The sequence below is a fragment of the Neovison vison genome, chromosome 11 (genome assembly GCF_020171115.1).
Source record: "Neovison vison isolate M4711 chromosome 11, ASM_NN_V1, whole genome shotgun sequence".
Classification (NCBI taxonomy): domain Eukaryota; kingdom Metazoa; phylum Chordata; class Mammalia; order Carnivora; family Mustelidae; genus Neogale; species Neogale vison.
In genome coordinates this window covers 9,783,853-9,798,348 of record NC_058101.1, presented here as the reverse complement: position 1 = coordinate 9,798,348, position 14,496 = coordinate 9,783,853, and the positions used below count along the sequence as shown (strand labels likewise).

Sequence of the window (14,496 nt, the reverse complement as noted above, 5' to 3'; positions counted from 1 at the left end):
GTGATTGAGATACCCCGAATCAGGATCCCTTCTCAGCGGGGAGCCTGCTTCTCCCTCTCCCTCTGCTGCTCCCCCTGCCTGTGCTCGCTCTCTCTCTCTCTCTCTCTCTCTATCAAAAAAATTTTAAAAAATCTTTTCAAGACCTTTCTAAGGTCAAGAAGGTTAAGGTTAAATCCCTATATAGTCAGTTAAAGAGAAAAAAGGGTTTAGGAAGCAGCAACCAGGCAAGTTTATTTCCGTTCCCTACAATTAAACTTCCTATTTCATCTCTGCTAAGGGCTTATCCCATGCAAAACGATTCTGCAATTTTAAGCACTTGTTCCCAGCTGAATGAAGAGGTCCTAGTGTTAGCCCACGGGGTTGTGGATTCGCTCCCCATAGCGCTGTTTGCTGTTCTTCCTGTGGTCATCACGGCGCTTCCTCCAGGCACAGGGCTACCGTGAGCTGGAAGCTCTAGGAAAGGCTTCACCCCGCATTCCCACAGAGCAGCACTGCCTTCTCTGCAGGCCGGACCCACCTTCTCCTGGACTGAGCTGAAGGCCTCAGCCAATTATCTCTGGTTCAAAACTCTGTCCTGTTCATCTCCCCGAACATATTTCTCTCGAAAACTACAATTTTCCAAGTTAAATGTGATTCTAACATATATACACACACACACACGTATGCCAGATATTTTGACACTTAAATCCCACGACAAATTTAACATCTTTGAGCTGCATGAAGATGGTAACCACGACTCCTTTCGCTGTTTCAGAGCCTAGAATGGCACTTGGCCCATTACCGGCTCCTACAAACACTGTTTAATTAACTGAATAACGGGTCAAAGACTGGAACAAATGAATACTTGTAGTGTGCAGTGGTAGTATAACACACACACACACACACACTCGATATCAATTTACATGTGATGCTAACACCATTATCTGAAAAATGAGAAATTAGAGAATCCTAATAATTAATTATTATTAAGTCTGAATGACTTTCAGACTTTGTATCTATGTTCCTCTTCCTTAACAACTTGTTACGTGCCCAGATTTCTCATATCTATGATTAGATAATTAGACATGTACAGTAAGAAAAATACTGGTTGCTGAGATGTAAAAATCATTGTGATGATGCATTAAAAAAAAGTTCCTTGCCTTTTACCTTCCTTAAACTGATTTTCCAGCCAATATCCCACATTTCAAATCTTAACTGAGAAGATAAAAAGTACATAATATTTTACGTTTTAAAACCAAAAAGTAACACTGGATTAAGTTTTATACTCAATGTATTTTACTTAAAAGTATTATAAAGTGGTACTTTTTGTATGATTTATGTTCTTTTCTATCTTAGGAGTACTGAATCAATCTCTCTCAATGAATACTTCGAACTTCATCTTCTAGAAAGTGCTTTCTTTTTTATTTCCCAGTCAATGACTGAATTAATTCACCTCTATTCAACCTTTGTACAGAATGAGAAAAATTCGAGTGATTCCTTACGTCTTCAAACCCTAGAATATGGTCTAGCACCAAACGAGGAGTGTAGAGACCTAATCTAATGCAGTCCAACTTGAACATTGGGACCTACATATGTTCTGCTGCATGTCCTCTGCACTGGCTTTTAAAACCCTACAGAACACCAAGAGGTAGGACAGGACTGCAAAAAGCCTAAAACAATGACCTTACCAACATTTGGTACAACATATGTGCCATACCACCTCTGGGTTGGGCCTATGCATGGAGAGAACAATAGCAAAAAATTCATGGTATTGTTGTAGAACCAGCTAAGGTAGGGTAATTATAAGCAGGAACATAAGGAATATTTGAGAACTCCCAGAAGAGTGGCAAAACAAAGGGAATAGCTCTGAACTCCCAAGAAACAGCAGCTTGGCAACCATCGAAAGGAAAATGGTTGCTTTTTTGAACAAAGTCAACTGTGGATGAAAGGGGCATAAACATTGACATACTTTTCAAGTAACATCTGGGGAGACAAAACAAATAAAAATATTTCACATCTGCGGAGTGTGTAGAGAAAGGTCAGTTACTACTGGCCTCGACCACAAAACAGAAGAGCAATATATGGGTATTTCAGTTCAAACTAAAGAAAGAACTGACTCAAAGCCACAATGCAAAGGGAACTACATCTCGTGTTTGTAAAGTAATGCTATTTGAATGAATTCTGACAAAGGATCTGCTCATTTCCCATTTTACCATTCTGTGGGGAAGCAAAAGAATGCATTCAAAATACTTTCTTTAAGAAGATATCCAAAGTCTCCACATAAGAAGTGAAATACTATCATTTTGGAAGAATCTACATTTCTTTAAAAATTTTCAGAATGCTTTGAAAGATATAAGGAAATGAAATTCCCCAATGTAACACAAGTGAACACGTAAGCAAAAAAATGCTAAAATAGGTATCTTTTGCTTCTCGGAATAATGCTGTCTTTGTGGCAAAATGAAGCCCAAGCACACATCTTTGACAGTCAAGTCCTTTCTCAAGCTCCTTCCTGAACTTCAAATATAGTAAGGCTTCCTTTCCACCTATCCCTTCCAAATCATGCTGGAGCCATGCTGCCCTCCCACACACCTGCAAACACACACACACAGAAGGGAGTGACTCTTACCAGACCGTCACAGTTGCTAATGGCAACAAAGGTTCCTGGAATGTCCATGATGTCACCAACATAAGCACAGTTAGTCTGCAAAAGCTCTGTTTTCCAGATTCTTTCTGAAGCATTTCCTGATTGATGTTCATCAGTGGGGTCAGTCACATTCTCTGACCCCAGATCTGTCTCGTGCCATTCCACAACAGCCCCAGGAGCGACCAGCTGAGTGTTGGGCCTTAGTCGCAGATGAAAATCTCTTCCAAACGCGGAGATGTTAAAGAACAATTGCTCAGAGTCGGAAGACACGTCCCTCGGTGACCTCCTTTTGTGAGTTGCAGAAAGAATATGGGAGAGATAGTGTCCCTCAAAATTTGTGCTGACTGGAGTCACCAGCTCATACTCACTCTGGTTCTGTATTGGTAAATCTGTGGGGTGAAAAATAGAATTGTAGAACCCTGTGTGACAAGAGAACACAGGAGGACACAACATAAAGTGCCCCACCTCAGAAGGCTGTACGTCAACTTGCATAATAAATATATTCCTGAGCCATCTCATTAAGTATGAAATTTTGAGAACTTGGATCATTTCTCAACTATACTTAGGTAACTCTGGGTTCCGTCAATGGTTTTCTTTTTTAAAAATGTACTACAATGTGAATATTCATACCTCATTTATATGTTTGAGACTATGAATATAATAAGTTTCCATAAATGATATCTGGTTTGCTTACAATCAAGACATGATCTCAGCTCATTTATTATGGGCATAATTGACACCTGCTATAATTTTTTAACAAAGTTGTTATTATGTAAAAGAATTATTTTGATTGTTTAATTTTTTTCCCTGTAAAAATCCTAGAATTTACACTCATTATAATAGCCACTTTATGTTGCATTTATGGTTGGCCTATAATTTTACACACTGTAGTTTATAGTGCTGTAGTTTATACATAATTTTTCCATCATAACAAACCTAACAATCACACCTCACAGGTAAGGAAACTGAGATTCAGGAAGTATGTACCCAAGATCGTATAACTGTGAAGCTTGGATATCAATCCAAGTTATACTCCAAAGCCCATACACTCCTTCTACTCCACTGAGCTGTGTCCCAGAAATCACAGAACATTTGCAGAAAACAAGGAGAATAGGTAAAAGAAAAGCAGAAATCATAATCTATAAATTAAATATGTAGATGTTGGTCAGTTAAGAGAAAATGGCAATGCCATTTTGCAACAAATTCCACACATGGGATAGATTCTCATTTTAATATTTATGTCTGCTTGGAATCCACCTTGCATGATGCGTGGCCAGCTACAGCTTTAACTCAATGTCACAACTAATTCCCCTCGTTTAGCCGAATATACTATGTCTGTTAAAATGCAAACACCCTGGGGAAAGATAACTCATTGAATAAACCATTTATCCCTTATTAGAAGTAATTTGGAAGCAAGACAGTGGATCCTGGAAAAGGACATGAGGAGAAGGAGGAGAAAAGGACACAAGCAAAATCTGTAACAGAAATTAAAAAATCCCCCACCTTCACGATTCTAACCTAAGACTAGTCCTGCAGTACGTAAAAGGACCCTAAAAATTCCATGACCTACGAATATTTCTCGCCTAGAGCAATCACAGGTACATCCTCCAACAAATCAAAGTGTAAGACTCATAACTGAACTATAACATTGCTGATCTTAAAGTAACCTTATCGAATATGTTCATTCTGTTCCTGCTTTTTAAATATTTCAAACAGTGTATAAAATATCAGAAGACAAAGGAAGGCATTTTACAACTTGGAAATTCTCTGAGTGCATGCTTGATATCATTATGCCATTTAGAATGCCCGATGTATTTAAACAAAATACCCTTCTTTATTAAATGCACAGATCAAATAGTTACTAGGCACAGGAGTGAGGACTGTTGCCTCCCAGAGTAAAGTGAAGCCTGGCTCCAACCTTGGGAGGAGAAACAGAGGCACGATACCTGCTTTGTGGGTTCTCTGGACCAGAGTCAAGGACCGACACTAGGCATCAGCATTAAGCACAGATGCAAAGATGTCGTCTCTCTTACAGCTTAATCCCTGGGGAATACTTTTGTAGCTTCTGGTTTATAGAAAGAACTCGAAATTGTAAGGCATGATCTCGAGTGTTGCAGGAGCAGAGTGATGGAGGGGAAGGTCTCCACAGTAAGGGGTAAATCAGGCTCTTGGAAGTAGACTGACAAAGCCTAACCCCAACTAAGTACAAACTCCTTACGGACAAGAAACTCCCCCATTCAGCTTGGTATTTCCAATATCATCTAATACAAGATTTTGTACACGCCACGGTCTCTTGTCAGTAGGATTTGTCTAAGTTAGTAACGCAGGTAACCGGAGAACCTTTGCTTTGCCCATGCTGCACACACTGACTTAGAAAATATCCTACCAGAGGGCCAAGGGCTTCTGGTTGCACCAGTAATCCCACTTATAACTCTTTCTCTAACAATTCATTCACTGTTTCAAAGGAAGGAGATTTCCCATCTCCACCGAAGGAAATTCACACACCCAAAGTCTAGACAATATACTGATGCCTGGATTAAGTTACTAGAAAACTAGAAAATTCAGGAAGAATGCAAGCAGACTCCTCCACACCCAGGAGGACACCCAGAGCCTCAGGCTTACAGCACAATGTGCATCCTAGATTCTCTGGGACAGTTCCATTTTTCCACTGTCAGACAGTATGTTCTGCATTTTTATACAAAATAAAGATGGCATATTTCTACAGAGCTTTGTCTTCTCTGATGCTAAATAAGAGGTCCTTCCTAACATGTACACATAAGACACACTGCTGAAATTAACCCCAGAATGAGTGATTTTCCAATTAGGAATTACTGTAACCAAAGGAAAAAATGCAGTTAGTAACCCCTCAGGCTGCCACCCCTGTGGGCAGTAGTTAGCAGAACTGACAAAGGAGCTACCAGGACACCTGCCACTTATTGGCAGGATAAATGCTGGGCACTGTGCTTTGTGATCAAGAATATACCATCTCTACGGCACCCGAGTAGCTCAGTCGGTTAAGTGTCTGCCTTTGGCTCTGGTCATGATCCCAGGGTCCTGAGATCGAGCCCCGAGTCTGACGCCCTGCTACCAGGGAGCCTAACTCCTCCCTCCCTTTATCCTGCTACCCCTGCTTGTATTCTCTAACTCTCTCTCTCTGTCAAATAAATAAATAAAATATTTTAAATATATATACCATCACTAATTCTCACAGCAATCGCAGCAAGTGGGTGTTAGCCCTAGTTTATCGGTGAAAAGGCAGGCCTAGGAGGCCTGACACATTGCAAGCAAGAAGCCAAGGGGAAAATTCAATTTTTATCATTTTGACACTGAGGACCATGCTGCTATGCTCTTATTCACTTCAAAATGGATAGAACGTCTTGCTGTCGATTTCTAATTTAAGATCTGACTTATAAAGGAAAACTAACACAAGAATGACCATGTTCTGTCTACCCGCAGCTAGACACCCAATATTGCCTCCAGCGTAGTTTTGAAAATTTCTGTAAAAGGCTCTTAAATTGGGAAGGCTCTTAAATTTGCTCTTTGGAAAGCAAAAAAAAAGGTGGGAGAGGGTGGCGGGGAAAGCTCACCGCCATCAAAAGTATTTTCATCTCAGATTACAATCATACAAGCAAATTAAATCATACCAGCGGTAAGTTACTGTATTCAGACATTACAAACCTCACAGGTCCAAATCCTTCCACAAAGCAGGACAGCCTGTGGATAAGGAAGGAACTGCACCATTAGAAAGCAGTAAGTTAAGTCAGTGCATGACCCTGACCAAGTTCTTCAGTTTCTCTTAGGTTTAGTGTCCTCAGTTGTTAACTGGAAGCTAGAAATACTTCCCACTTCATAGGTCTAGTGACAGGTTTAAATGAGATTATGCAGAGGATGCAATAAATGTGAGTTACTGAAACCTTCAATGCAAGTTAGCTACTCATTCAAATACTGCCGATGTGCAATTTTAAGATTCGAAACTATATAACCACCAGCAGAGACGGCCGAAGGGCCACGGCAATTCGTGTATATATAGGTTTTCGTGGGCCATAAATTCTACGAGGACAAATGGCTGGAGCCACTGTGGTCACTGAGTCACCTGAACAGGACTCCGAAGCAGTGCAGCTCCCAGCCCCGACTGGCGTCTGTGCACATGTGGTCCATCTTCCTCCAGGTGCTGCGGAGAAGCTGCCTGTGGTCTTACCTAGGAGCAAACTCTCCACTCATGCACCTTATCCTAACCCCTCTGGCCTCTGCAAGAGCTGCCTCTGCACTGTCCTCTCCTCTTTCCGTATCCGTTTCCCCACATCACTAGATCATTCCCACCGACAAATAAACGAGCTGCCCTCTTATCTCCCATCCTTAAAAAAAATCCTCTGACGTCACATCCCACTCCGGCTAATACCCCATCACTTCATGACCCTTTATAGCAAAATGCTCCAAAAGGTTGACTACAAGAGATGTCTCCAATTCCTCTCTTCCCATTCTTGCTCCTTCTCGAGCCTGATCCAATCAGGCTCTTGAGGTCACTAGAGACCCCATGTTGCTGAAGCCAATGGTCAACACGCCCACTCTTTCCTTGCTGCTTCAGCAGATTCTGACCCAGCTTATTTCTCCTTCCTTCTTGAAATAAGTTCTTTCCTTAGCTTCCAGGACATTGCCCTTGTGGCTCTCCTCCTTCCCCCGTGGTCTCCCCTCCTCATTCTCCCTTCCTCACATCCCTTGATTTCTGCAACTTGCATACACGGCCGAGCCACAGGACCTGGTCCATGGACTCCTCTCTTCTGCATTTACCCTCTGCAGGATGGTAAGTTCATCCCATGAGTTTGAGTGTCTTTATTATCTTTTATCTCTGGCCCTGGCTTCCTCCACAGGCTCCTGTCTTGTCAACTCCATTGCCTTCCCAGGTGGACATTCCCTAAGCCCTCCAACTTAACATTTCCAGAAGTAACCTTCCTATCTCCCTGCTCTAAGGTCAGTAACTGGCAACGCTAGCCTCCTAGCCACTCAGACCCAACACCTGGCTAAACCACCCTTCACTCTTGTCACATCACAAATCAGATCTTCCAACAAATTCTATTGACTCAGCCTTCAAAGATGCCACCAAACAGTGACCTCAGCTCACCACCAGTCCGGCCACTACCCTGGTCCAAACCAGTGGTCCCAGTTTTTAATGAGCCCCATACCCGTTCTTGCTTCTGCTCCTCCCCTTCATAAATTATCCTCAGAATAGAGCCAGAGTAGTTACAGTGACAGGCCAACATCTTGTTCTCCTCAAAACCCATCCCAGAGTGAAATGGCTTTGCTCTGTCCCACAGCCTGGTACTGAGAATTCTCACATCTCCAGGCCGCTGGGATGGCTTTCCTCCCGGATCTCCTCCTCAGTTCCTTCAGGTTTTGCTTGAATGTGACCCTCTCTCATTGAGCTCGGTCCTGACCAGCATCCATCTCATCACTTGATCCTCTTTCCGTGTTTTGTTTTTCCCCACAAAACTTATCACTCGCTCTGACATACCATAAATTATACTTATGTGTACTTACTGTTCCTTCCACTAGCATATAAGCTCCAGGAGGGCACAGATTTTTATCCGTTCTCTTTCTACCGCTCCCCAATGCCTAAAATAGAACCTGAAGGAATGAATGGATGAGAGCAGACTGAGCCCAAGGGTGTATCTAAAATTAGAATGTGGGGCACCTGGGTGGCTCAGTGGGTTAAGCCTCTGCCTTTGGCTCAGATCCTGATTTCAGGGTCCTGGGATCGAGCCCCACATCTGGCTCTCTGCTCAGCGGGGAGCCTGCTTCCCCCCACTCTCTCCCTCTGCCTACTTGTGACCTCTATCAAATGAAAAAACAAACAAACAAATAAATAAATAAAATTAGAATGCACCATCTTTTCCCCAAAGAACAATTTATCACCAAGCAATCAAAGACAGCTGACTAGACAAGTTGTCTATACCTCTACAACCAGAATTTTGCTTGCAAAAGTTGTTTCTACTTCTCACAGCTCTCGCTGACCCGTAATTCAAACATTTCATAGTATCTAGGTCTTAGATTTAAGCTACTAAGAACCAGAAAGTGGATCTGGTCATTAAAACAGATCTCCTGGAATGCAGACACAGAGCCCCTCATAGTTAGAAACAAGTAACAGGAAACCAACCCCATTCTGCTACTCCTTTAGATATTCATAGAATATCTATAAAGGTCGAAAATAAAAATGACCTTGAAAACCATCTAATCTTTGCCTATTTCTTACAATGAAGGCACCTCAAATAGATGTTTTTTGGGTTTTTTGTTTTTGTTTTTTTGTTTTTTTAAGTTAGAGGTGGAAAGCCTTTAACCTGCTCCTGCTTTCTGTGAAGAAAGATTTTTCTCTGACTCTTCTGGGCCCCTCCATATCTTAGCTCACCCTTTTCCCAGTTAAAGAAGAGTGATGTCTGTGATTGCTAAGTCTAGGAAAAATAAGAAGTTTGCAAAGCTCAGCACCTCCCTCCCCATTCTCCTTCCTCGGAAGGATCCTGAAAAGGAGCACAGGTTGTCCTTCACATCACAGGGCAAAAGCCCTGCCCTAGCCCAGCAGACCCTGTCACACGCCGCCTGGGGTACGTACTTCCTATCAAAGTGAGAGCCTCCTGTTCCCCTGGCCTTGTTTGTAAAGGATATATTTACTACATCTTTATATCTGCTATTTCTAACTTGTTCCCTCAAGCAAGTGAGAGAGCTGTGTTTTCATTCAAGATTTCCTCAGAAACTCAAACTACCTTTAAGAAAAAGTATCATCGTATCTCCTCTGGATGACAATACTAACAAGTCTCCTTATCAGAGAATTCTCTAGAATCCTCATTTGAGAGTTGAACTTAAAGCTTCTTCCTCCTTGGGTTGAATCAAAGAGACACATTCTTGTGAGAGAGAGAGAGAGAGAGAGAGTGTGTGTGTGTGTGTGTGTATTTGTGAGAGATATGTATACATCTGTATATATACATACTAATATTAAAAATAATCTACATCTAAGTATTTGAGGAGGCAATGTTCTATGTTTCCATATCCTTAAAGACCTTGTGGCTGATCAGGCTTTGCATTTTAACATCAACCACGTTAGAATTTTCTCACAGTTTCAAAATTGTAACCATTTCTGAGACTTTGGGCCCTTTTGCACACGTCGGTGTACTTGCACATAACAGGCCCTCTCTAAATACACGTTGAAAGAAAAAAAGGAACTTCCCTCACACTGAAATCTGAACATGGCAGTTCTTTGCCTAGAATAATGTGCCATACATTCTCTTCACCCCTAAAATATCTCAACCAAACCTCTCATTTTCACTTAAATATTCAGCTTGCCTTCCTGCCTTCACCATTTCTGTTCATGAAGTGTTGATTTTCCCAAAGCCCCAGGCTAGAAAACTAACCTTGTATCCATTTCCCGCCCCCCATTTACTATCATTCAAGTCCTACTGTTTTCTCCTTAGAAATTTCTGTCAAACTAATCCCATTTCTTCAGATTGCTTCAAGTCTTCGTCACCACATACCGCAAACCTCGAAGTGCCAAGTCCAAACTCCCCAACATCATTTCTCACTACCGAATACTGTATAAATTGTACCAAAAATATTATCTGAATTACTGCCAGGAAAATTGTTTCAAAGTCCCACATGTAAAATGCCCTAATTCTGCCACTTGCTACCTCTGTGATTTTGGTCACTTAAGACCTCCACGTCAGTACTCATCTGTAAAACAAGGGTAATAGTATTTAACTCACAGACTTGTAAAAATTAACTGACCTAATCCAAAGTGTTTAGGACACTATTTGGCACATAGGAAGGGTTCGATAAATGTTAGGTGTTGATATTACTAGGTTATTCTCTCTGAATAGTTTCAGTGGCTCATCATCACTTCAGGATAAAACACACTCAGAAAACTGATAGCTCTTTTCCATGTTAGACATGGAAATTGCCTTAGAGACCTCTACTCATCAAATCCTCTCTCTTCACAAATAACAAGCTGAAACTCGCAGACCAGATAACTGAACCCAAATCAAAACTAAATTATCATTTAAGGCCCTCCATGCTCTGTCAGCTAACTTCTTTGCAACATCATTTCTCATTCTGGCCTACTGGAACATTCTAACGGGTTGCCTAGACCCAACTTAATCACGTCTGTCCTCCAAGTACCGTTCGCCCCCAGGGAAAGGACTGCTGCTTTCTCTCCATCGGTACAATTCCAACCTGGCCTGTGGGACCCGTCTCAAGCCCCGTCTCTCCCAGAGTACACACCTTGTCCAGAGCACACCCCTGCTGGTCTAAGCCTCTTAGATCTCACCGTCGTGCATTACCTGTATTAAGTTCTAAAAATCTCTATGGGAGAACTTATATGCTTGCATCTGTCCTTTCAGAGATTTTAAGCTCTTTGGGATGAAGGTGTGCTATCTTAACTATGTTTAAGTGTTCCCTGTATACAGCAGTCTTTGGGGGAAAAAAAATCAATGGCAGTTTTTGGAAGTGGGGTTCTTGAGGGGGATTGTTTTCACAGTATGCCCCTGTGGCCCAAGCTCTGAGATCATCTTAATTCCTTCACACATTCAGTGTCCAAAGCTCACAACTGGGACAGGCAGCTTGGTATCCATCTAGTGTGTTGTGCAGTGATACCCAAATGTCTCCCAGAGGTTACCAGATGTCCCCCAACACGTTACAAAGACCACACTATAGAATAGTAAGAAAACAGAATCACTAAGACTTAAAAGGGACTACGGTACAAAGCTCACACACATCACAGCAACCGTTAGTTGATCTAACAAAGCCCAAAGCTACTCCTGTCACAGAAGATATTGGAACACTTGTGATTAATGCAATAGGGCTTGAGTTCCCAAGCAAGGAAGGGAGAAGGTGGGGTACGACAGTTGATTACCCAAGGTCTGGAGTCAGTACTGCGTTTAAATTCTGATTTCAAAGTGATGTGCATTTTGGCCTCTGCAAGCAAATTATCAAAATTAAGGCTCAGAGAGGTTGTAAAAGGAGGATACTAATGGATTCAAACAAGGGAAGGCACATAAAGGACTTAGTACATCTTGTAACAATATAAGAAAAGAAAAATGGGCTGAGCTTATTATCGCCTTGACCATTCCCATCCAGTTGGAGCTACAGAAGATTCCTTCCACGTCCCAGCACCTCTCAGGCCTCTCGTATCTCCACTCCCACCCCAGTCTGGGGTTTCTGACCAGAAGGGATCTTCGGCTCCATGCCAACCGAGGGCCCGAAGGCCAGGCCAGCCGAAACAACCCATACTCTGTTACCCCACCCAGACACGGAGATTCTCTCCCAAGAATTGGTTGATGACTATAAAGAGAGAGTTTACACAGGCAATTTCCTTTTTCAGGTACAAATTCTCAGTATGCAACAATCTGGCCACAAGAAGGAAAGCAAATAAGCACTTTCAAGATCTGCTAAAGAAGCAGCTCCAACAACAACATTTCCAAATCCTTTGCTGAGGGCAGGAGAATGAGTTTCCTCGGAAATGACAGGAGCCAGATGCTCCAGGAAAAATGTGAGCAAGGTGACAAGTGGACATTAAGGAAGACATCACACGCTGAGGGCTTCCCAAGGCTATACACACCAACGGAGAAGGGGACGCATCTTCACCGAGAGGCAATTAAAAGTTCATTGAGACACGTGCTGAACTTCTGAACACAGCCAAAGTCTTTTTCCTCACTTCATCTCCTCTAGGCTCTGATCACCACAAGGCAGAGAACCTCTTTGAAGTCTTTTACTTTAATTGCAAACCTACTCTCAGAGTCAAAGATTTCTCATCAAGCTCTTGTAGAAAAAAGAGAAAGCCTTTTTTTTTTCCTCATTAAGAAAGAAAAAATAGTTGTGAACTTAAAAATTCTTCTCATTTTTTTCAATCTGGCTTTTTCATAAATATTTGTTGCAATTGCACAATGTTTACATTCAAGACAGTCACTTAGGAAAGAACAACACATTCCTTAGTGTTCCGGATCATGAAATCAGGTAAAAGAAGATCTTTCAAGAAAAAAAAAAGAAAAGAAGAAGAAAAATGTCCAAGTATTTTCTTTGTTTGCTACATTTTTTTTTAATTTTATTTATTTATTTGACAGAGACACAGTGAGAGAGGGAACACAAGCAGAGGGAGTGGGAGAGGGAGAAGCAGGCTTCCTGCTGAGCAGGGAGCCCGATGTGGGGCTCGATCCCAGGACTCTGAGATCATGACCTGAACCAAAGGCAGACGCTTAACGACTGAGCCACCCAGGTGCCCTGTTTGCCACATCTTAAAATGATCAACTAATCGGGACGCCTGGGTGGCTCAGTGGGTTAAGCCACTGCCTTCGGCTCAGGTCATGATCCCAGGGTTCTGGGATCGAGTCCCACATCGGGCTCCTTGCTCGGCAGGGAGCCTGCTTCTCCCTCTGCCTCTGCCTACTTCTCTGTCTGCCTGTGCTCACTTGCTCTCTCTCCCTCTGTCTCTGACAAATAAATAAATAAAATCTTTAAAAAAAAAATGATCAACTAATCAATAACAGAATAAGAAGTAGAGAAGATATATTTTTTTTAATGTGAGGCTCCATTGTCAAAATGTTAATATTCAATCTCAGTTTTTAAAGAAGCTCATCTAATGGTTATATTTATCATCCCTGGAAGTTTTATAGACTCAGAAGCTATATTAGACAGTCTATAAATTCATATTTCTCATACACCTCACAATATTTTGATGGATAATACTTTTAAAGACTAATATTGAGCCCAGAATTTAAAGCCAGGAAAACAATCATTTGTCCCCGGGGCCAAAGGCTGAGGAAAATATGACAGATAAGAAATGCAAGCAGCATTTTTAAATATTTCCACAGAAACTTACTTGTGGTGATTATACTTTCCAAATCTAAAATAGTCTTGCTCACAATATAACAAAGGTATGGGAAATTGGGACAGTCCACCAGGCCACTGTTTCAGCTTCCTATTGCTGCCATAACAAATCGCCACCAACACGGTGACTTAAAACAATAATCATTAATTATCCTACAGTTCTGGGGTCTGAGGTCTGAACTAGGTCACAGGGGCTAAAATCAAGGTGTCCAGCGGGGCTGCATGTGTTCAAGAAGCTCTGGGAATAATCTGTTTCCTGGACTTCTCGAACTTCCAGAGGCCACACACGTTCCCTAACTCCTGGGTCCCTGCCTTCGTCTTCAAAACGAGAAACATCAGACAAAGTCTTTCCTGATGCTGCCATCTCTCTAGTTTTGTCTTTTTGTCTCCCTCTTTTATTTACGAGGACAGACCTCAGAAAATCCAGGGTCATCTCCCCATTTAAAGACCAGTCGATTAGCAACCTTAATTCCATGTGTGAACTTACATGCTCTTGTTCATATAACAGAACATACTCGTGAGTTCCAGGGATTCCGATGCAGACCCCTTTGCGGGGGGGCATTATTCTACCTACCCCGCTGCCAGTTCCCAAGCAGTGTGCTGGGGCGCCCTCAGGCCACGGCATTAATACATCTGTGCTCCCTGGCATCCGCCCTCCTTTTTCCTTCACTGCGCCCCAGTGTGCCCTCGGGCTGACCACCCTGCATTCTTCTCAGTCCCCGTAAATCAAGAGTGAAATATCTCAATCCAGGCCACTCAGAGCACAGCATCCCCTGACCACAGCGAATGGTTCCTGGATAAGCTTATGACTCAAGCCAAGTAGCCAATCAACCTCGTTCCCCAAGGCAGGGGGCAGGGGGTCGGGGGCGGGGGGCGGCTATCAAAAAACAAGTGCTTGGGGCACCTGGGTGGCTCAGTGGGTTAAGCCTCTGCCTTCTGCTCAGGTCATGATCTCAGGGTCCTGGGATTGAGCCCTGCATTGGGCTCTCTGCTCAAAGGGGAGCCTGCTTCCC

General features: G+C 42.5%; 1 protein-coding gene across 2 annotated transcripts in view; it reads right to left on the bottom strand.

Annotated features, from left to right (window-relative positions):
• The window catches only part of ADAMTS3 (ADAM metallopeptidase with thrombospondin type 1 motif 3), a 280,816-nt gene that overhangs the window by 234,026 nt on the left and 32,294 nt on the right, over positions 1-14,496 (bottom strand). For both annotated transcript variants that reach the window (XM_044224024.1, XM_044224025.1), the window contains one exon: positions 2,606-3,012. In XM_044224024.1, the coding sequence (XP_044079959.1) occupies positions 2,606-3,012 (407 nt within the window). The remainder of the gene's footprint in view (positions 1-2,605; positions 3,013-14,496) is intronic.